This window comes from Mustela lutreola, chromosome 8 (assembly GCF_030435805.1).
Source record: "Mustela lutreola isolate mMusLut2 chromosome 8, mMusLut2.pri, whole genome shotgun sequence".
In the NCBI taxonomy this organism is placed as follows: Eukaryota; Metazoa; Chordata; class Mammalia; order Carnivora; family Mustelidae; genus Mustela; species Mustela lutreola.
The window spans coordinates 15,565,325-15,587,006 of NC_081297.1; the positions used below are offsets into that span (position 1 = coordinate 15,565,325).

General features: G+C 43.8%; 1 protein-coding gene across 1 annotated transcript in view; it reads right to left on the reverse strand.

Moving 5' to 3' along the window:
- The window catches only part of GAD2 (glutamate decarboxylase 2), a 76,084-nt gene that overhangs the window by 48,427 nt on the left and 5,975 nt on the right, over positions 1–21,682 (reverse strand). The window contains exons 5-8 of the mRNA XM_059183891.1: positions 19,571–19,661; positions 18,902–19,014; positions 14,846–14,961; positions 2,021–2,100 (exon numbers count right to left, since the gene is read on the reverse strand). Coding sequence (XP_059039874.1) covers positions 2,021–2,100; positions 14,846–14,961; positions 18,902–19,014; positions 19,571–19,661 — 400 coding nt within the window. The remainder of the gene's footprint in view (positions 1–2,020; positions 2,101–14,845; positions 14,962–18,901; positions 19,015–19,570; positions 19,662–21,682) is intronic.

The following is a 21,682-nucleotide window of genomic DNA, read 5'->3' on the forward strand; positions in this document are numbered from 1 at the left end:
CCAGTTTTCTTCTTGAATCTCAGTTCTTAAGTATCTGAGAGTACTGGTCTTAAAAAATCTTAAAAAGTCTTGAAAAGTCTTAAAAACTAACCAGTTCCAGGGCGCCTGGGTGGCTCAGGGGTTAAGAATCTGCCTTCGGCTCAGGGATGGCTCAGGTCAGGATCCCAGGGTCCTGGGATCTGAGTCCCACATAAGGCTCCCTGCTCAGTGGGGAGCCTTCCTCTCCCTCTCCCACTGCTTCTCTTCCCTTTCTTACACTGTGTCTCTCTTTGCCAAATAAATAAAATATTCAAAAAAAAATCCACAAGCAGTTCCTTCTTCAAAATATCCCTACCTTGCTCCAGTTCTTCTAATCTCCCATCTGTCTTAAAGCTAAAGCCTCACAGTCAGCCTCGCTGACCCAGGTCTCTCTTTGCCTTGCTTCCTGAAGGATGGTTTCCATCATGCCCTTCTCGGATTAAAAAAAAAAAAAAAAATGCTTTCAGGTGACCTTGATTACTGATCCATCAAACTCAAGTGCTAAGTTTAGCGTCCTCCTGCCGCAACAAGGAAAAATAAAACATCCCTCTTTCTTTCTGATTGTGAAAGTAGCACGTGTTCATTGCGAACAACCAAATCAGATCAGGCAAGACGTAAAGGCGTGGACGAGAAAGTGGCAATCCCTTGTAATTTTCCCTCCTGGAGAGAGATGCGTCCTTAACCATGTGTTTTGTTGAGGCATCAAAATCCCACATGGCCCACCAGGCTTGCCATGGCTATTCCTCCTGGATACCCCTGATCACACCGCTTTCCTCGCTGGAGTCCCACATGCTCGGTCCTATTTCGGGGGCTTTGCTTGTGGGGTTCAGCCCTCTGTAATGGCACCCATACTTCCCCTCCATCAACTTAGTTCATCCCTCGCTATGAAAACCCTTTGGGGGTGCCTGGGTGGCTCAGTGGGTTAAAGCCTCTGCCTTTGGCTCAGGTCATGATCCCAGGGTCCTGGGATCGAGCCCCGCATCAGGCTCTCTGCTCAGTGGGGAGTCTGCTTCCCCCCAACCCCGCCTGGCTCTCTCCCTACTTGTGATCTCTCTCTCTCTCTCTGTCAAATAAATAAATAAATAAATAATCGTAAAAAAGAAAAAAGAAAACCCTTTGAAAACACAAGTCTTGCTTGCTGCGCAGAGCCTTCCAAGCAATCTACACAAGAGGTATTCTGGGCCACAGGATTCTACCCTGTAACTGTGCCCTAATGACACCCCATCTCCCTTTGATCACAGACTGTCAGGGAAACAGGATGATGTCTTGTGCTTTTCTGGAGCCTGCAGACATGGTGGGCAAACATAAAATCTGCCTAGTAAATACATATAAAAAATAGATGGCTAACTGAGTAGCTTCCTTTTAATTTGGTGAAATTGCTTATTCAATTCTTTAGAGATTAAATTAATTCTTTATCAGTTCTAGTGAAGATTTACATGGCTATGCTAGAAATGCTTTTTAATCCTACACCTATTTCCAGACTACCTATGAGGTTTGGGCACCCAGTAAGGCAGGGATTTTCCCTAGGAGAGCTCTTTGGTTCCGGCTCGAAGTAGACGAGTTTCTGGGGGCATCATTTACTTCCTGCTCACTAAACTGTCCCCACTCCTGTAATGGGTCCATCCATCTCACACCATCCACGGTGCCTGGAATGATGACACTTCCATAAATCGATGCTCAAACCACTGGTTGTTGCTTAAGGGCCCAGGTGACGAAATCCCCCCCCGCCCCCCCGCCACCAACACACCTTCTTGGTGCAGGAGATTGTGACTGATTTAACAAAGCTTCCAATTCAGTCAAGGGCCATGGAAGGCTCCACGGCACTGAAGAACGACACCCCAGGGCTCCAAGCAAGAGTCCACATGAAAAAGAAACAGCGAACAGCAAGCCGGGAGGGAGGCAGGTTTGCCCCCCACCCCACAGTCAGCGCCTGCGTTTGGACTAAGAGAGACACTGTGGAGTCGCAAACTGCCAACCAGGGAGGCTACAGATGCGTACTCACCTCTCATCGCATTTAATCAGAATCACGCTGTCGGTTCCGATCCCCAAAGCTGCAGCTCCCTTCTTGAGAGAAAAATGACTCTGTTAAAAAAAAAAAATTTTGTAATTAGTTGCACATAAATTCAAAAAAGACCTCAGCTGGTCTTTTTCCTCCTTTTATTTCTAATCTCCCTCAACAGCCTGGATTGCTGAGAGAAGATGGCATCCTTCCGCTGAGCCTTTTTTTTTTTTTTTTTTTAAACTGTGGTAAAACTGTGGTAAAATCTACATAACATAGGATTTGCCACCTTAACCATTTTTAAGTGTACAGTTCCGTGGCCTTAAAGACATTTACGTGGCTGTGCAACCCGCACCACCGTCCACCTCTGGCATTCTTTTCATCTTGTCACAGGGAAATTCTGTACCCATTGAAGGATGACTCTTCATGCCTCCTTCCCTCAGCCCCCCCGCAACCACCATTCTACTTCCTGTTTCTATGAATTTGACTACATTAAGTGCCTCATGTACGTGGAACCGTGTAGGATTTGTTGTTTTGTGACTGGCTTATTTCACTCAGCGCAGTGGCTCTGAGGTTCATTCCTGTTGTAGAATGTGTCAGAGTTCCCTTCCTTTTTAGGGCTGAATCCTATTCATTGTAGGTGTACTCACAGTTCCACTTATCCATCAGTGGGTACTGGGGTGGCTTCCACCTTTTGGCCATGAGGGATAATGGTGCTATGAACGAGGGTGTACAAACATCTCTTTGAGACCTGCTTTCCATTCTTTTGGAGATATATATATATATATATATATCCCCAGAAATGGAATTGCTGGGTCATACGGTCATTCTATTTTTTTTTTTTTTTAAAGATTTTACTTATTTGACAGGCAGAGATCACAAGCAGGAAGAGAGGCAGGCAGAGAGAGAGACCGAGAAGCAGGCTCCCTGATGAGCAGAGAGCCCGATGCGGGGCTCGATCCCAGGACCCTGAAATCATGACCAGAGCTGAAGGCAGAGGCTTTAACCCACTGAGCCATCCAGGGGTCCCGGTCATTCTATTTTTGACGAATTGCCATCCTATTTCCCACAGCAGCTGCGCCTTTTTGTGTCCCCACCAGCAGGGCTCAATGATTCCAATTTCTCCACAACCTCGTCAAGAATTATTATTTTCTGGTTTTGATACTAATCATTCAAATGGGGGTGGGGCGATACCTCATTATGGTTTCGATTTGTATTTCCCTAATGATTAGTGACGTTGAGTATCTTTTTATTGGCTCATTGGCCCTTTGAACATCATCTTTAAAGAATTGTCCCTATGAGGGGCACCTGGATGGCTCAGTGGGTCAAGCCTCTGCCTCTGGCTCAGGTCATGATCTCAGGGTCCTGGGCTCGAACCCCCCATCAGGCTCTCTGCTCAGTAGGGAGCCTGCTTCCCCTCTCTCTCTGTCTGCCTCTCTGCCTACTTGTGATCTCTGTCTGTCAAATAAATAAATAAAATCTTAAAAAAAAAAAAAAAGAAATGTCTCTATGAGTCTTTTGCCCATTTTTGAATGGGTGGTTTGGTGGTGGTGGTTGTTGAACTCACCTGAGTTTCTGGGTGAAGATAACAAGACCCTGGGACTTTTAAATGGACCTGCCATCCTAACACACAGTAACCCAAGGCATTTTTACATATAAGACATAAAAACAAGCCAACTGCCCCCAGGAACTAGGTACTGTACGGTTTCCAGGCTTATATTTTCCTACCAAGAGATGTCACGCAGTCTCTGTCAAGTTTAGCAAAACTGGGGGCACTCAAGTAAGCACTCTCTTCATCCCAGACTTGTTGGGGAGCTAATGCCGGTGCAGGCAATGGCTCAGCCTGAAGGAGGACCAGGGAGAAGGCACCAGTCCCTGGCTTGGGCAGGACGGTGTGCAGAGAAAGGCCACACTGACAAGCCACCGCCAGATCTTTGTGCTTTTGGGTACAGAATCCCGGGTAGGATGCTGAATCTCAATGGCTGTAATCATGGGGTAATTTGGAGAGCTGAGAGAGGCTAACGTAAGCCCAGCTGTATGGCATCTGCCCAGCAGCCTCTTACTATTAACTACAGATCATTAAGCTGTCCAAAAGGAGGGCTGCTTCCTCAATTTACATCTCCAAAGGGTTGCTGACTGGAATTTTAAGTTAGCGTCCAGAGTGTCCTCTCCCTGAATGCCCACTTTTGACTCATCTGAATTCTTAAATACGCAGCCCAGGCACTGTTAACATGTGTATTTTTAGGGGATGTGTCTGATAAGCAAGAAGAAATCCCATTTCTAACAGTGGCCAATAACGTGAACCAAGACACGAGGCACCGCCTAGGGGAGTTTAAAGGGCCCAGTGTAGCTGAGACGTGGTGAGAAGGGGCCATTAGCTCATTTTACAAACTCAGAAAGACAAAGTAGACCATCCTTCCCGAGATACCTGGAAACTAGGAGAGAAAGCTTAACTCGGTTTGTAACAGTGAATGATAACAACAGACAACAAACAGAAGTGTTCCCTCTTGCATGGTTAGCAGATCCCTGGGATGAAGAATGAGCTGGCGGCGTGGGGGGGGGGGGGGACATCAGTGTGTCACTGCAGGGAGGGCACAGAACAGAGGAGCCAGCTGTCCACTGAGCAAGCACAAGGCCCCTCAGTGAATGAGCTTGAAAGCACTGCTCAAATCAAATGCACACAGAGACCAGACTTGAAAATTTCCTAAATCAGACAAAAGCCAGTTTAGTCATACAAGCAAAGCTTAATTCAGCTTATTTTGCATGACAAATGAGGCTAACAACCTGGGTCACATCGAGCTTATGCCTCTGAACATCATAACTGAAACTTAAGTTCTTTCCCCAAATTGATAGGAGGTAACCACTAACCAATTCACTTTCGTTGAAGAAAATTCTAATGTTGTTACCAATCCCTGGGAAGAATTAACCGTGCCTCCCTCCGAGCTCCCTAAGCTGCTTTATAACAAAATTCTCTGAGTCTCAAGCTTATGTTTTGGTTTCAGGGCTCCCAGTTTGCAAACTGCCTTTTTTGGGTGTGTGCACAATAAACCTTAACTAATTACTACTTCAGTGATTCCTTGGTTTTACTTCTGTCTCTGTTTCAGTCCTAAACTGCCAAACGGCAAATCGAGGCCAAGTAAGAGATCTGGTGCACCTGGTCAATGAGAGGCAGTAGTCTTGTCTGGTCTTTAATGAGAAAGAATAGGGATGCTCAAATGAGGAGCAATTACCTAGGATAATTGATCACTGGAGCAAATGCCACACACTTAAAGAAAAACACAGGCCCAAAGAGAAAGCTTCGAGATGGGGAACAAAGGTGATATGAGGCATGAAAATAGAAGATCAGGGACTGAACACTGAGCCTGTTTACATTTTCGGGAAAGGGAGCAGGGAAATCACTAGATGTTATCCACAAATAGCAAGGACCATGGCCAGCAAGGAGCCAGAGGCGGGTGGGGTGGAAATAAAAAAGACACTACCTAATGAGGAAGAAACAGTGAAAGCAACTTTAATAGCACGTCTCCGTGCTGGTGAGACAGCACAAGGGAAATCATTTTTAATCCTTGGCACCACGTTTAATGGAACTACTTGTTGATGAACCACAGCAGAGCAGCAGGGCTGGAAGCCGAAGAGCCTGGAAACCGGCATCTGGAGAGAGCTCAGAGGACGCCTGCTCAGGAGCAGAGGGCAATAGGGACATGTGGTGTTGAGGTGAGAGAAAAGCGATTGATAGCTTAGGGTGGCTTCGGAAGGTAAAGCTATGAACAAAAATTGAAAGCCATAGGGAGTCAGATGTGTCCCCAAATCATCAAGGCCCTGGTAATGATCAGTCATTCATCACTAGAATGGCTGGGGGTCCAGGGGTGCGCCTGGGTGGCTCAGTGGGTTAAGCCTCTGCCTTCAGCTCAGGTCATGATCCCAGGGTCCTGGGATCGAGCCCCGCATCGGGCTCTCTCTCTCCTTCTCCCTCTCCCACTCCCCCTGCTTGTGTTCTCTCTCTTTCTCTCTCTCTCTCTGCGTCAAATAAATAAATAAAATCTTAAAAAAAAACAGCTGGGGCAATTGCACTACTGGGTATTTACCCTAAAGATACAAACCTAGTGATCCGAAGGGGCACGTGCACCCGAATGTTTATAGCAGCAATGTCCACAATAGCCAAACTATGGAAAGAACCTAGATGCCCATCAACAGACGAATGGATCAAGAAGATGTGGTATATATACACAATGGAATACTATGCAGCCATCAAAAGAAATGAAATCTTGCCATTTGCGACAACATGGATGGAACTAGAGCGTATCATGCTTAGCGAAATAAGTCAAACGGAGAAAGACAACTATCATATGATCTCCCTGATATGAGGAAGTGGTGATGCAACATGGGGGCTTAAGTGGATAGGAGAAGAATCAATGAAACAAGATGGGATTGGGAGGGAGACAAACCATAAGTGACTCTTAATCTCACAAAACAAACTGAGGGTTGCTGGGGGGAGGGGGGTTGGGAAAAGGGGGTGGGATTATGGACATTGGGGAGGGTATGTGCTTTGGTGAGTGCTGTGAAGTGTGTAAACCTGGCGATTCACAGACCTGTACCCCTGGGGATAAAAATATATGTTTATAAAAAATAAAAATAAATAAAAATAAATAAATAAAAACAGCTGGGGAATGAGTTAATGAATATCCCCTCCACCCGATTTGGAAAAATAATAGACTTGATAGAACCCAATGCTTATTTAGAACTAACTGGTATTTTTATTTGGGTAACAGATGTTAAAACCCATCTAATTTTTATTTTTTACTAAAGAAAGACTTTGAGGTTGATGGAAGATTAATTTCTCGATCTTTTAAAAAATATCATAAGTAATCTAGATACAGGTTAAATGATTCAGCTGACATTTGAAAGATGTGCAAATGACCATGGGGTTTTATGGTTATAAAATAACTGTCATTAAAAAGTAAGCAGGCTTTCTGGGCTTGAGGAGGAAGAGATTATCCAGAGTAAGAATTCGTGAGAATGAGAGCCCACAGCCTGCGGCAGGGGCCGGAGCTCCGTCATTCTATCCAGCCCTGTGACTGGGGTGGCACGTCCACTGCTTGCTTCTGTAATGGGGACCGTAAATCTGTCCTGTCTTTAGGGATGGTGAGAGAATGAGGGAGCGGTGGAAAGCTCTGAGACAAACCACTCAGTCTCTTGACATGCTGGTTTCTCTTCCTCTATTGCAATTTAGATAAGCAGTTTGGAAAGCCACAGTAACTATTTCAAGCCATTGTTGGTCACATCCAGACACTTAACTGAGACACAGATTCAACTGCCTGGTGGACCACAGGGCTTCAGGGAAAGCCTCTGCTAAGCCTGGAGACACAAAGGTTATTAAAACAGCCCTCAATCTCTGGCTACCTCAGTCTCTGGCTACGAGGTAGGGGACTACCTCGTCTCCTGCCTCCCCTCCTCTTGCTCTCTCTACCTGAGAGAGAGACTGGACTAGAGACTGGACTCCCCAGTCTTCAGTGAGCTCACTAAATTTGTTCCTCTCAGTCTTTGTATTTGCTATTCCATTTCTTGGAAAATCCTTTCCTCAGATATATATATATAGATAGATAGATATAGATATAGATATGTATATATATTTAAAGATTTTATTTACTTATTTGACAGACAAAGATCACAAGTAGGCAGAGAGGCAGGTGGAGAGAGAGGAGGAAGCAGGCTCCCCGCTGAGCAGAGAGCCTGATGCGGGGCTCAATCCCAGGACCCTCGGATCATGACCTGAGCTGAAGGCAGAGGCTCAACCCACTGAGCCACCCAGGCACCCCTTTCCCTCAGATATTTATTGTGGCTCCCTCTCTCATTTGATGTAGGTCCCTGCGACTATATATTCTCTCCACAGAGACCTTTTATGACCATCTTGTCAAACAGCCCCCTTCTGCTCTATTCTCTTGTCAGCATGTGACATTAGAGTAAATATTTGTTTACTATCTGTCCCCTACTAGAACATAGGTTGCATGAGGGCAAGGGCTTTGGTGGTTGGTTTAGCAAATATTTATTATTAGCAAATATTGATTGAATTTGACCATATGCTTAGACAGCAAGTCCAGAAAAATGTCCACTACTTATTGCCATCAATCTCTGGCCACAAATACCAATACTGAGGTGTCGCTTTAGTAATTGGAGCCAATCGTGGGCTAAATAGAGCCCAACACCTCTCATCTAAAGCCTACTATAAAAGCAAGTCCAGAGATCTTCTTGACACCCACCCCAAAAGGCCCAAGATGGGGTCCTTCCCAAGTAGGAAACCCTTCTAGCCAGAGTAGCTGCTTTGGGGAAGAAGCAACTCATAACTTCAAAAGAAGAAAAAAGGCCCACTAAGTTGGAAATCTCAGCTCTTCTCTCTTCTGACATTCTGTCAAAAGCTCTGTCTTCTAGCCCTAAGGCCTATTGATTGTCCTTGGACTTGAACCCCTTTGTGAATGGAGTGAATGAAGTGTGTGTAGAGATATAGAAGAGAGGTGAATGGGGTGGGGGCTTATACATCAGGACCCCCAACGAATAGGTCCTAAAGGCCACCAATGAATGAGCTGAAATCTGCTTCTTTGATCCCTCCACATGCTTTGGACACCCTGCCCCACTCAGCGATATTAGGACTAACAGTGTTCTTCTTCTCCACACTTCTCCCACACATTCATTGATCTGCTCTCTATACATCCTGGGATTTGAGTAAAAGGATAGCTTGTTCTGCCTTAGACAGACTGGTAGTCCTTGTCCTTGTTTTTATTCATCAAGTGGCCTTAAAAGAGCATTCTGCTTTCTAAACTTTCTGATTTACAAAGAAGCTGGTACTCTGTGAAATCACTTCATTGCTATCTAATTAGAATGATTTGGAGGATAGGGGATCCCCAAACCATGTCCTCAGAGACTCTGTGTGATACTGACGTGATATGGATCTGGTACAAGGCGTTTCTGGGAGGCTGCTACTTATTACTCATAGTTGTACAGTGTAAAGTCACCCATTGTGAATTTGTGCCCTAAGTAAGTCCTAAAAGAATGGTGTGTACGAAGATTAAGTTGACATGAGGAGAGATCCAAGGATGGAGATCCAAGGATGATATCTGGTGACAAATGTGGAAATCAGCACTGAGCATGAATTCAGTTATAGTGATCACTCAGTGTGGTCTCAGGGGCACTGAGAAGAGTGACTGTCCCCTCCAGACCCCCATCCTTTCCTTCCCCCACTGTACACTATGTGCCTCTTGAGAGCAGGCACTGGGTCTCTTCTGTTCACTGTTGTCTGCCCGGTGCCTGAAGCAATGCCTGGCACAGAGTAAAGGTGTAAAGAACACATCCCACCACCCCATGGCCCCATGGCCACACTGTGCCTTCCTGCCTTGTGGCTTTGTCTCCTACTGCACTGGAATTTCTGCCACAAGAGGCCACACCTAGGTTTTACCCATCACTTACAGGACTCTCAGGCTCTTTCCTGAGAGTAGGTCTTGATGGGATTGAATAGAAGGAGAAAATAACACAGGGGTGATGAGGGCCCTGAAACGAACAGGAGGTGGGAATGCAGAGGCTGAAGGTAACTTGCATTTAGCTCACAATTTCACTTACTGAAGTTCTGTCAGACTAAGCTTCTGTCTAATGGAGAGCATTACATGGGAGCTGTCTTTCCAAGCTGCCTGGGTCACAGTAAGTTCCTTTTTTTTTTTTTAAACATAAAAAACATCTGTTTTTGGAATGGAGCCCTCTCACGTAGTGTTGTGATATGAAAACCATCTTTCTAAACAATTATTACAATCATCTCCCTGTGTAAGTGGGCTGAGGCCATGAGGGGTCTCAGCGGAACATCGGTGACTGGCTGTGAAGAGTAGAGTGAGTTGTGCTGATTTGCCTAAAAGATCCCACTACCTGTTCTGATTATGAAGAACATTTTTCCTAGATGCAAATATGCTGTTTCACTGAGACTATTTCTGGGAGAGCTTGTTGCACACAAAGAAATAAGAGGAAGTCGTAAAGAAGCTTGTTTGGGCTTTCGAAGGATTCAAGCCGAGATGCGAATTACTCAGCCAGAGTCAACTTCCCTCTAAACCCAGTTTCCAAGAAGGGACTCTAATCTCATCAGATTAATTTTTGCCAAGATCCTCTATTACTGAAGATTTGGCGACAAGGATGAGATTCCAGCAAAGAATGAGTATGGAATCCGACAATCTTTAAGATCCTTTCCAATTCTGATTTTTTGTGAATCCACATTAGGGAGGAAAATCATCTTAAAACTCTTTACTCAGAGCTTAAATGCTATCTCTTGTTTCAACTCAGTGATAATATTTACTACTTCTAATGTTCTTCATGGCAATACTATTTATTTAATTTAGTCCTATTCAAAATTTCTAGAAAACAGTTGGAGTTGAACAAATAGAAAAATGTAATAGCTTGACCTCCTTATCAACAAAGGGAAACTTCTTGTCTGAGTTGGTGTCCAGAAAAGGGATGGGTAGCTTTTGGGGTACAACAGAGACAGTGAGGGCCATTTAGTAAACAAAAAATGACCCTTCCCTTCCTCAGTGTGTGATGTTTCTCAATGTCATTTCCATCCCTATGGCTCTATACACAACTCAGTGCTCAGACTAGAAGAAAGGACAGTAACTTGACCTGGCCCAATAGATCAGGAAATTAAATTAGCACTAGAATAACCAACATGTGGAAAATAAGGTTTTAGCAAGGATGCTACAAGTGAATTTAGAGCAGCCAGCTAGAGTGGTGTAGAGGTCACCCAGCCCAGTAGTTGAAAGAACAGTGTTGGGATTGTCAGGGAACAGGCTCAAGGGCTGACTCTGCCACTGACTGGCTAAAAACCCTGGGCAAAGCATCTCCCACGTCTGGGATTTGGGTTCCTCATAAGGTTGTGGGGTTTTAAAAAATTTTACTTAATATTTATGTAGTGTTTCCTACATCCTAGGAGCTGAGGTGAGTTGTTTTATAAGAGACTCTCATTTGATTCTCAAAAGTATTGGGCCTTGGAAACTCTCCGAGAGCTTTGAGAGAGACAATACTTGAAGCAGCTTCTGCCATAGCCTTTGGTCTTCCTTCTCTCCACTGGATCCCAAAGCAGCTTTCCCACCACTGTTTCTCCCTGCAGGTCAAGGGACTCAGGAATGAAACTGCCATGCAAAGATGGAAATTGTCTGGCCTGGAGAAAAGGCATTACATGACTTGATAATCTTTTTCAGCTTGTGAAGATCTATTTTGGGGGCTGGTGGAGTCAAGGTAATTGTAAAACTTGGAAAGACTAAGGGAATGTATGGCAGGCTTGAAGCTGGAAGGAATTACACTAAGTAATGAATGGAATGGAATGGCCCTGAGGTCTAGAACTAGAAGGACCTATATATAAAGATCATGTTATCTCTTAACCCAAATCTTCATGGGCAAGGCTACTTCAAGGGTTCATCTGTCCAGAATGGTTTGGATCAAGTGTTCAATGAGACACAGCAGTGCTTTAAATGAGCTCTAAATGTCCCCTCCAGTCCAGCCCCATAAGATAATAAAGTTTTTTTTTTTTTTTTTTTTTTTTTTTTTTTTTTTTTTTTTTTAGTGAGGAAAGTAATAATTTATCAACACAGTCACATTACCAGAAAAGATCTTGGTGGAAATTTTACTTGGGAAGGTATAGAATGCCAAATTAACTGATGGGCTGTGGCATATAAGATGTTGTCGCTGAATCTTTTGATTTGATTTTTACATAGGTAGTTGGGGCAGGGACCTCACTGGCCTGGGAGTCAGGAAACCTATTTAATCCCAGCTCTATCTACGGCCTCTTTATTAAAAAAATGCTAATAATAATTTCTGCTCCACCTGTCCTACAAGAATGTCGTGAGAATCAAATAAGCTAATGTATATTGGAAGTGTGGTGGAAATAGTCAAATAGTTATAGGATATTAGGTATCATAAATTAGATATCATAAATTAGAAAAAGAGTTCATCTACCAAAAAATAGGTATAGAGGGATGCCTGGGTGGCTTTGTGGGTTAATCCTCTGCCTTCAGCTCAGGTCATGATCTCAGGGTCCTGGGATCGAGCCCCACATCAGGCTTTCTGCTCCGTGGGGAGCCGGCTTCCCCCTCCCCATCTGCCTGTCTCTCCACCTGCTTGTGATCTCTCTCTCTCTCTCTCTCTCTCTGTCAAATAAATCAAATCTTTAAAAAAATAGGTATAGAGTTAGAACCAATTGGTATTTTAGGAAAGGTTCATAATTCAAATGTTCTTTCATAATTATGTGCATGGATAAAGGTACAAGAAGGAGGAGGAAGAATGGAATGGCTGTTGTATAGTTGAATCACCTTTCTTTCACTTAGAAGTCAAGAATTAGCCTCTTAGTTTGCTGCAGCAAGAAACGGAGGCATAGCATAGAATTATTCCCAAACCACATGACCTGGGCTTTGTGAGCAAGGTTAAGTCAATTTCCTTGAAGCCTGAGCCAAGAAATTCACGCAAAATTAGAGAGCACAGGGCAGTTTTCTGGTTGACCAAACTCATTTCGGGTTATATAAACAGCATGGAAGCCAAAAGAAGATGCTCAGTATAAGATCATCTGAGCTTTTTGAGACTGAGAATAGAGTAACATTTAACTATTTAGAGGTACAAGAGTATAAGGAAATATAACTGGAAAAAATATATCATGGTTTTTTCTCCCGAGAAGCTGAAAAATGAAAATTATCTCATGGTAAGATACTGGCTTAATAGATTGAATAACGCTCTTTCCGCAAAGATGTTCACGTCCTAATCCTTGAAACCTAAGAATATGTTACCTTACATGGCAAAAGGGGCTTTGAAGATGTGATTAAGCTAAGGTTCTTGGATTGGGAGATTGTCCTAGGTTATGTGGGTGGACCCAATATCATAACAAAGATCTTTGGGATAGGGGTAGGGAAGAGAGTCAGAACCAGAGAAGATGTGGTGACAGAAGCAGAGGTCCGGGAGAGAGAGATTTGAAGATGTTCATCTACTGGTTTTGAATTGGAAGAAGGGGCTATGAACCAAGGCAGGCAGGTGGCCTCTAGAAGGTAGAAAAAACAAGGACATGGGTTCTCCCCTACTGTCTCCAAAAGAACAGAGCATTGCCTGACCCATTATAGATTTCTGACTTCCAGAACTATAAGATAATAAATTTATGTTGGCTTAATCCTTTAAGTTTGTGGTAAATTTTTAAGTAGCAATAGGAAAGCAAAGGCAGGTAACTTCAGGCTGTGAATGTCTCTGCTAAATTTGACCTCTGTAAGTTGAGGAAGGGCAAAGGAACAAAACAAGAAAATGATAAAACATGACCAAAAACGGAATGCTGATGATAATTTGTTAACATAAATCACGAGTTTCTTTGAATCAATGGCTACTGCTATGGTTGTGAATTGTATTCACTGGTTTCTAGTTCGTACTTGCCCTTTGCTTCCTTGTTATGGACACACACACACACACACACACACACACACACATCACTTAAAGCAGAAAAATTAAAGTTCTATGGAGATGTGCCTTGACTCCCACTATAACTCCCTGCCTCTCCCCACTGATGTCTCTTTCCAGGAAACTCTCATTTCCCTATAGACCTCTATACCCGCCCCATCTCCCATTTCCCCCACCATCAGAGGGCTTTTTGATCTTCTCTGAGTCAACTCTTTCCCAGACCCTAGGCTACTCTGAGGCAGAGGTTGTGAAGGAAAATTCTTAGAAATTCCATGGCATGTAATGCTTTCTAACGCCTGGCAAGAACAGCCTCTGGTTTACTGCAGGACTGTGTGATGGGAGAATTTGGAGCCAAGATGTTGCTCAAACAGCTACAAAGCATAGCGTTGAGCTCGTGTGTGGTTTTATCTCTGCAAAGGAAGGAAAGCTGGAGGCCTAGCAGAGGGAAGCCACTAGCTTGTGAACAGGGTGGGCCACTTTTTTTTTTTTTTTTAAAGATTTTATTTATTTATCAGAGAGAGTGGGGGAGAGAGCGAGCGCAGGCAGACAGAATGGCAGGCAGAGGCAGAGGGAGAAGCAGGCTCCCTGCCGAGCAAGGAGCCCGATGCGGGACTCGATCCCAGGATGCTGGGATCATGACCTGAGCCGAAGGCAGCTGCTTAACCAACTGAGCCACCCAGGAGTCCCCAGGGTGGGCCACTTTATTCAATGTGTCCTCGGAGGTAGGGAGAAGGGCTTTAACTCTTTGAAAGCCATGGAAAGAATATGAAGTACTATGCTGTGGCGCTCAGCTAGAAGTCCCAGCTTTCAGCACCCTGCCTGGCCAGCAGCCTAGCAGGACGCAGGAGGCTGTAATGGGCTGAGACAGAACTGACTTGAAGAGCAGATATGACAGATAGGACCGCTAGGCCATTTCTCCAGAGTGGTGAATCCTCTGGTTAAGTCCGCCAAAGATAAGCATTAAGTGGTGCAAGTCACCATGAAGATAGAACACCTGGTCAGAATTTTCATACAGAAAGATTGTTATCAGTGGGACACTCCGGAGATTTGAGTTATGTAGTCATGGCCTCAGTCGTCCAAATGAGTTCATAGTCCCTCTGGCCTCTCCTCTCTTCCTTCCCCCACCCCCACAACATTATTACAGAAAAATGATGTGTAGAAACTTGGAGTAAAACATCCTGCTTTCTCTTTGAGGGTTTTCCTACATTTCAAAGAGAAAGGGGCTCGACGCCATTGTGCCGCTCAACTGTTCTCTCCCCTCATTCTCTCCCAAGAAGTATCTACTCCCTGGGGATAAAGCATTTCCAAATATGACTCTTTCCACTTGGGCTTTACAGACTGTAACTTTAAACTTGGAAAGAACAGAAACAAACAACGTACATGCTCTGATGTGAAGGCAATGAGCCTGGGAACAGCAGCCATTCCTTTCTCCTTGACTTCGGGGAACATCTTAAAGCGTGCAATCAGCATGGCATACATGTTAGATATAGCGCCACCTAAAGGAAGTAACAGCAACACACAGTGACCTTTTGTAGTCCTTACCAACATCATTTTACATGCAAGCACTATTCTTTATTTCCAGTGACCTAGACTCCTCCTTGGACACAGGGAAAGGCCATATTTTTTGGTTATTCTGTGAACTGAATGCTCAAACTCAGACTGAATCCTCAGGCTAGGAGGGTCAAGAGAAGGGATCATTGGGCCAAACCATAGGACACATACCACCCCTTTGTATCCCAAATGAACAGAACTGCCAATTGATTCTGCTTTTGCTTCAAAGAACCTTTGAAGAGGTTCTTTAGAACTGAGAAATTATTGCCTTCCTTTGCACCATGGGAACGTGGTCAGTCTTCATTAGGCCTGTGGAAATCTTATTTTTATCCAGATGGAGAAAACATTTCTCTTCTTTTCAACTCAGGCAATGTCTTGTACTTGTTCTAAGATAGGTCTGTTGTAGCTAATGGTGTGGACTGTTAATCCACAATTCTCATAAAATGAGGATAAACATCCAAGCCCATTTCATCATACTCATCTGTGCATTTCCCCAGAAATTCTTCCCACTCAAAGATATCACAGAAATATAGTTAAAACAGCTAACAAAATCTTATTTCATAATGATAAGAAAACGCAAAACTAAGGGAATTTTAAGTCTGTGTAGAATTGCCTTTCCTGTGTCGTTCTAAGATTGTCAAGGATGTCACACCATAACATTCATATCTTATAAGTAAGGTCTCCAGGAAAGAAAAGTGAGCTTTCCCCCAAGATTGTTGGAAAGTTTAGAATTTTGCAACATAAGATGAAGACAGGTTGTTGTGCATGCAAATGGAGATGATGACATGGAAACAGGGACATCATGAGGCAGAGTGAGGCCACTATCTCCTCCTTTCCTATAGGGGACACACTGGGCTTTGAGTTCCCTTCCTTTTGGGTGGCTGAGGAGTGGAGAGCTCTTTTTACCAAACTGAATGGCTCACATAGGGCCATGACTTTTGCCTCATGCACCCTGGGTCCTGAAGCAAGCAGGCAGCCTGGTCCTGGCTCTGTCTTCAGTCAGAATAAGGGCAATTTCTACATCTTCTGAACCCCAGAGACATGGGGCAAGCAGAATCCAGGTCAGGTCTGCTTTGAGCAGACACCTTGTCTACAAGGGCTGAGGTTGTAGGATGCTGCTGGGAAAGGGACCAGCTTTTAAAGGAAATTCCATTCCATCCAATGGTTTTTCAGTCTCAGTACTTCATGATATTTGGGCATGAGAAGGGCTTGTTGGGTGGGCGGGGGGGGGGGGGCATTCTGTGCACTGCAGGGTGTTTAACAGCATCCCCTACTGTTATCCATTAGAGGCTGCTAGTGCTACCTGCCTCCCCCCAACCTCACCCAGCTGTGACAATTGAGAACTTCTCCATTCATGGCCAAATGTCCCCTAGGGGGTACAAGAGCCCCAGCAGAGAAGCACTGCCCCAGTTGTTCTTGTGAGAGAGGCTGGGGAGAAAGGAGGCAGGAGAAAAAGGGGAAGATGAACACAAAGAAAACACGTCACATAGCGCAGTTATTCAAGAACCTTCCAGCTCTACCTTGCCACTCCTCATTTTGCCTCCTCACTCCAATTATTCTCTGTCTAGAGATCCAGGAGCCCTGAGAGACATGAAGAAGATTCTGGATCATTAGAGCAGACTGCTTTGTGCCACCCAGGCAGAAGGACAGATGCATCTTGAGAGGAAGGATGCAAAAACGAGCTCTGAATCGTCAGGAAAATCCCATTAGACAGGGAAAGGTTTGTGACTAAGCCAACATATCCTTTTCTTCTCCTTTGGTCCTTCACAACTTGCTGAGTAGTGAGGAACACTCCAGTAGTCTTCAGCTCCCAGGCATAGGTGACATCATATAAACAGATTTCTTCTAGAAGCTCCAGAGACCTTTCCATGAAGCCTCTGGATGTTATAGACAGAGGTGCAAAGTAAAATGAGCTGAGCTATGTATTCAAGTCACAGACCTAAATCTCTGTGTTTAGTCCCAGGCAATAGGACTTTCAGATCTCAGGCACATACGAGGTATGATTTTCCCTATCCCGACTCCTTAAATTGGAAGACCCTATATCCTAGGAGTAAGGCTGGAGGCTACCTGGAAAGGCAGCCATTTGCAAGCGAGGATGCTATAATCCATCTCTCCTCTGTAATGCCTTGTAGAGAGCAGAGCAGAAACAGTTTGCCAATGGCCTTTTCTTCTGTCCCCTCCCCACTTTGCAATGTCTACATGATACTTAGCATGACATCAGTGGCTTCCATCTTGACATGAGAGAATATGGATCTTTAGGCTCCAAGGAAGAAGCCTCATGATCAAGGTTAAGTCTTTCCACATGATCATCTTCTGTCATTGATAGGGTGTCTATACTTAGCAGAACTGCCAAAGAGGGTTCTTTCTCTGGGTGTATATTTTCCAGGCCAAGAGGGTTCCAAGAACAGCTACATTAGGCCTGGCCCAAGCCCCCTTAGCCAAGCTTTCAGGGTCGGCAGGAGCAGCTGTTCTCTTGTCTCTCCTGGGGACCACTAAAGAGAGCTCAGGACGCTCAATCACATAACCAACCTTGTAAGAGGAAGAATAGAGATAGAAACAATGCTGGTCTCTGAACACTACCTAATTCCTCATGAAAAATACCTTAAGAGCCTCAGTTTCAGACAAGGATGACAAAGTTCCCTCCATGGGGAATGGTTTTCCAAAGGAAAACTGAGTTCTCTTACAAAATAAAGGCTAGCTTTAAATTCATCACAGCTGGTGTTTAACGGAAAAAAAAAAAAAAAAAAAGGCTAATTTTCCCTTCCATTTAACTAACATGTTTTCCTTCAGCACCTGAAAAATGGTGTTGTATCTTTAAAAGCATAAAATATAATAGCAGATCTAAGCTTGTAGGTAAGGCTGCTTAATTTAAGCCGTACCCTTGAGGCCACTGTTGCCCGCCTATCATTTCTTCTTTCAACCTGTTCTTTATTTTCTCTCTCCCTCTTCATCCACTTGTCTCTGTGGGTTTGTGGAAGGGACATCCTGACATGGCCCTTGCTGACATAATGGCAGGCGTGGCTGTGGCCTCCCCAACAGGGCCAGTCTCCGTGCACAGAGCGCTGGCCCCATTCTGATGACCCTCTCCTGCCACTGATTAGGTGATGGTCTGCGCATCAGGTTTATTTTCCACGGGTCAGTGACTCTCCCTCCCAACCACCTTTCTAACTTCTATTTCTTCTCTGCATCAAAACCAAGGTCACATACAGATCCGGAACCAAGGGCAAGGCTTTTTTGTGTCAGGTTGATTCTCTTGGCTGCAAGAGGTGTGAACAATGGAGTTTAGAATCCAGTGGCTGGTGATAAAAAGCAGGATGCAAGGAGGGAAGGTGAGAGAAGCCTCTGGAAGGAATCAGCACCCTCTGTTTCAGCTTTAAGAAACGGTTTCCCAAGTCACTCTCTGTCCTCCTTGAAATTAATGTAAATCAGCTTCTCTGGTTGTTACTTGAAAGAGACAGAGTACCTACGCTCTATTACATAGCTGTGCCTTATAATGCATCCCGAAACAGAGAAGGCTTTATTAAATGAGGCTACCCTTTCACTAATTGTGGGAAGAGTTCAGAGAGTGAATTCCCTTACGAGGAATCTTTATTCTTCTGTTCCTCACGATCCACCACACCTTCTAGATGGGATCACAGTAGAAAGACTGGGTAAATTTCCACCTGTTTATCCTCTTTCTGAACACAAATAACTATTGCTCAAGCATGGGGAGTTGGCTTGGAAGCATGGTCAATGGTCATGTATTATCACACTCATGCTTTTGATCAACATAACCTATTTAACATAAGCAGAAATACAGACTAGGTATTTAATCGTTCCTGTGTTCATAATGAGGCACTGCATATCAGAAGAAAAAATACAAAGAAAGGTTGAAATATCATATACCGGGAGAAAATATCCCGTCGCCAGAGCCCCCTGGCCAGCCAATGATTTCTCTCATTTTCTTTAGCGTGACATATTCCAAGAGCACAAAGACTGGAGCAATTTCATAGGTGAACCTGAAAAGTAGTAATGGCCACATTTTATGTATGTAACTCGAAGAAAGACTTCATTGTTACAACATCCATAGAACTACTGTACATCTCTTTTCAAACTCTACATTCACAAAGGTTTTGATTATAACATTGAACAGAGAGAAAATTATGTCTTCTTAAAGGTTGCCCATTTTTCCATATTCCTAAAGTTAAGGGCTTAATGCTCAAGGGTTATTTATCACATTGAATAAATAAAGAACATTCCAGAGTAATACTATTTAAAAGACATCATCTGGTCCCGTTTCTTGTTTGCATTATACATAATTATAAATCCAAAATGCCAAAGAAAGCGCCTTTTGTGTTTGAAAAATGTTATATAACTTCGATTGCATGAAAGATACATCAGGACTCTTCTAAGTTAAAGTGAACACCCATATACTTCTGAAGTTTGTATCACTATGTTAGGGGCTACCTAATTAAAAAGGGATTTTCACATGAGAAGTAGAATAAAGACCACGAAATCTCACTAATAATTATCCTGGATTAAAAAAAAAAAAACACTCCACATTTAACGACTTACATGTTCGTATTTGCTGTCGACGTCAGCCAGTCTGCTGCTAATCCAACCATATCCAGTCCAGTGGAAAGTTGATTGAAATATCTGGGATGCCCTGAATATAATGGAAAACCAGAATCAGGACTGCATCCAGTGAAACTAAATGCCTCTCAAACACAGGATCGCTCCAGCTAAAGAACCTTGAAATATCCTTCAGTAATAGGAAATCCATATTCAGAAACCCATCATGTGCGTGTGCGTGTAGGTGCATTCACGCAGACACACCCAAAAGGAGTATTTCATCTAACAAGAGGGACTCTTTTGGTTTTTTGGTATTTCTTAAAACACACTCTAAAAAAAACTTCCCCTAAACATTATCCTATTAAAAAAAAAAATAACAAGTGGGGTTTGCAATGCGTATGCTAGTTTATTTCCTAGCATGCCTTCAATACATTTGCAAACTAAAATGCTCATGTAATCCAAAGCTATTCTTGTTTACACTCGTGCTGCTAAAAATCCTTTTTTGTTGAAGTTGTTCCGGGAATCAGTCATAGCATGACCTCCGCCAGGCATGCCAACATTCGTAATGATATCAGTGACAAATGACTGATGATTACAAAAGACAAGGCAAAAATGGGAAAATAGGACAGTCTGTTGAGTGATCTGTCCTGGATTCAAAAGGTGATGATTGCCTATAGAGGGCATAGGCAAATCTAATTCTTGTTGATTCTTTTTGGTCCAAATATTTGATTACAAACAACAGAACTCCTTCACAGTTGTGATTTAAAATAAAGCAGGATACAGTCAACATCACTGCCCCTGTCAACAAGATACATGAAGATATATTCAATGGGCTGATGAGTCCATTAGCCAAGCTTATCTAATTAACTTCTAGATTTCTCTAAAACTCTCTAAAGGAGTTGACATCCAAATACTCCCGAGGCTATTATTTTAAATGTGATTGTAAATACCTCATTAGAATTCCATTCCTTGTCGTGCCCCATAAAAGCCTATCTCTAAATCTGTGATTTGCTTGGAAGCAAAAATTTTGGAAGATGATCAACTATGGAAATAGCATCTGATAAAAAGGTGGCCTCCACTTACGGACACCTGTGTGAAGCCCGGGGATGACGGTGTCTCAGGCCGGCATGGGCGGAACAAGATAAAGAAAAGCAATGGGGAAAACAGGGACAAAAGTCAATACAGAGCTTATCTGCAGGACTGGAGTGCTCTTATCAGTCTCCGGCATGTGGCTACACAATTAGACACAGAGAAAAGATTGGAGCTGGTAAAGGGCGCATTTCAAAGAGACTGGATTTGTGTGGCTCTCACTCACTCTCGGGCATTGTTTTGCCTCCCTGTGGCTGTGCACAGTGCCCTTCTACCTTTTCGCTCTTTACCAGGCCCTCTGATGCTGACCCTGTCAGTTTATGTATCCAGGGAAAGTGAGAAAGCTGCCGCCGGGGGGCCGTGGTCTGGAACAGCTCTCCCCTGTCTCTGCCTCATTGACTCCCCATTTCATTAGAGCTCACAGCTGAAATCACAGCCGCTTCTCCCTCCCGATGCCCCTTCATTTCTCTTTCCCTAAGCCATATCTTTAAAGCGAGGAAATTAATAAAGATTAGCAAATCAATCCATTAATCTACTCTCCCAATTCATATGCATTTTCTGGATGAATGTGGCATCTATTATCACACACTATTTAACACTCGGGAAACTTTGGGATGAAAACCTCTGCAAAAAAAAAAAAAAAGAAAGAAAGAAAAAGAAAAGAGAGAGAGAGAGAGAAATTCCAAGGTGTGTGTCCAGCTCCAGGATATCAAAAGGCCCATCCATCCTGCTACCTGCCATTGGAAAACTGGGAAGTAAGTTTGAGGCTTCCATGGCTTGACTCCCTTCTTTATTTTTTTGACCTGGATCTCCCACAGCACCTGAATCTCTCGTGCTTCAAATTTTTCATTCACTGACAGTGATGTGAAAAAGAACGGAGGGAGATTGTTTGACAGGTTAGAACAACATGTCCTCTTGATTTCTGCAGGAGTATGCTGCGGAAATATTCTGTTTGCTCCCTCCCTGTGACTCCCTGCAGGCTGCCGGCGAATCCAGGCAGGGCTCTCGGAGAGAAAGGGTGTTAGA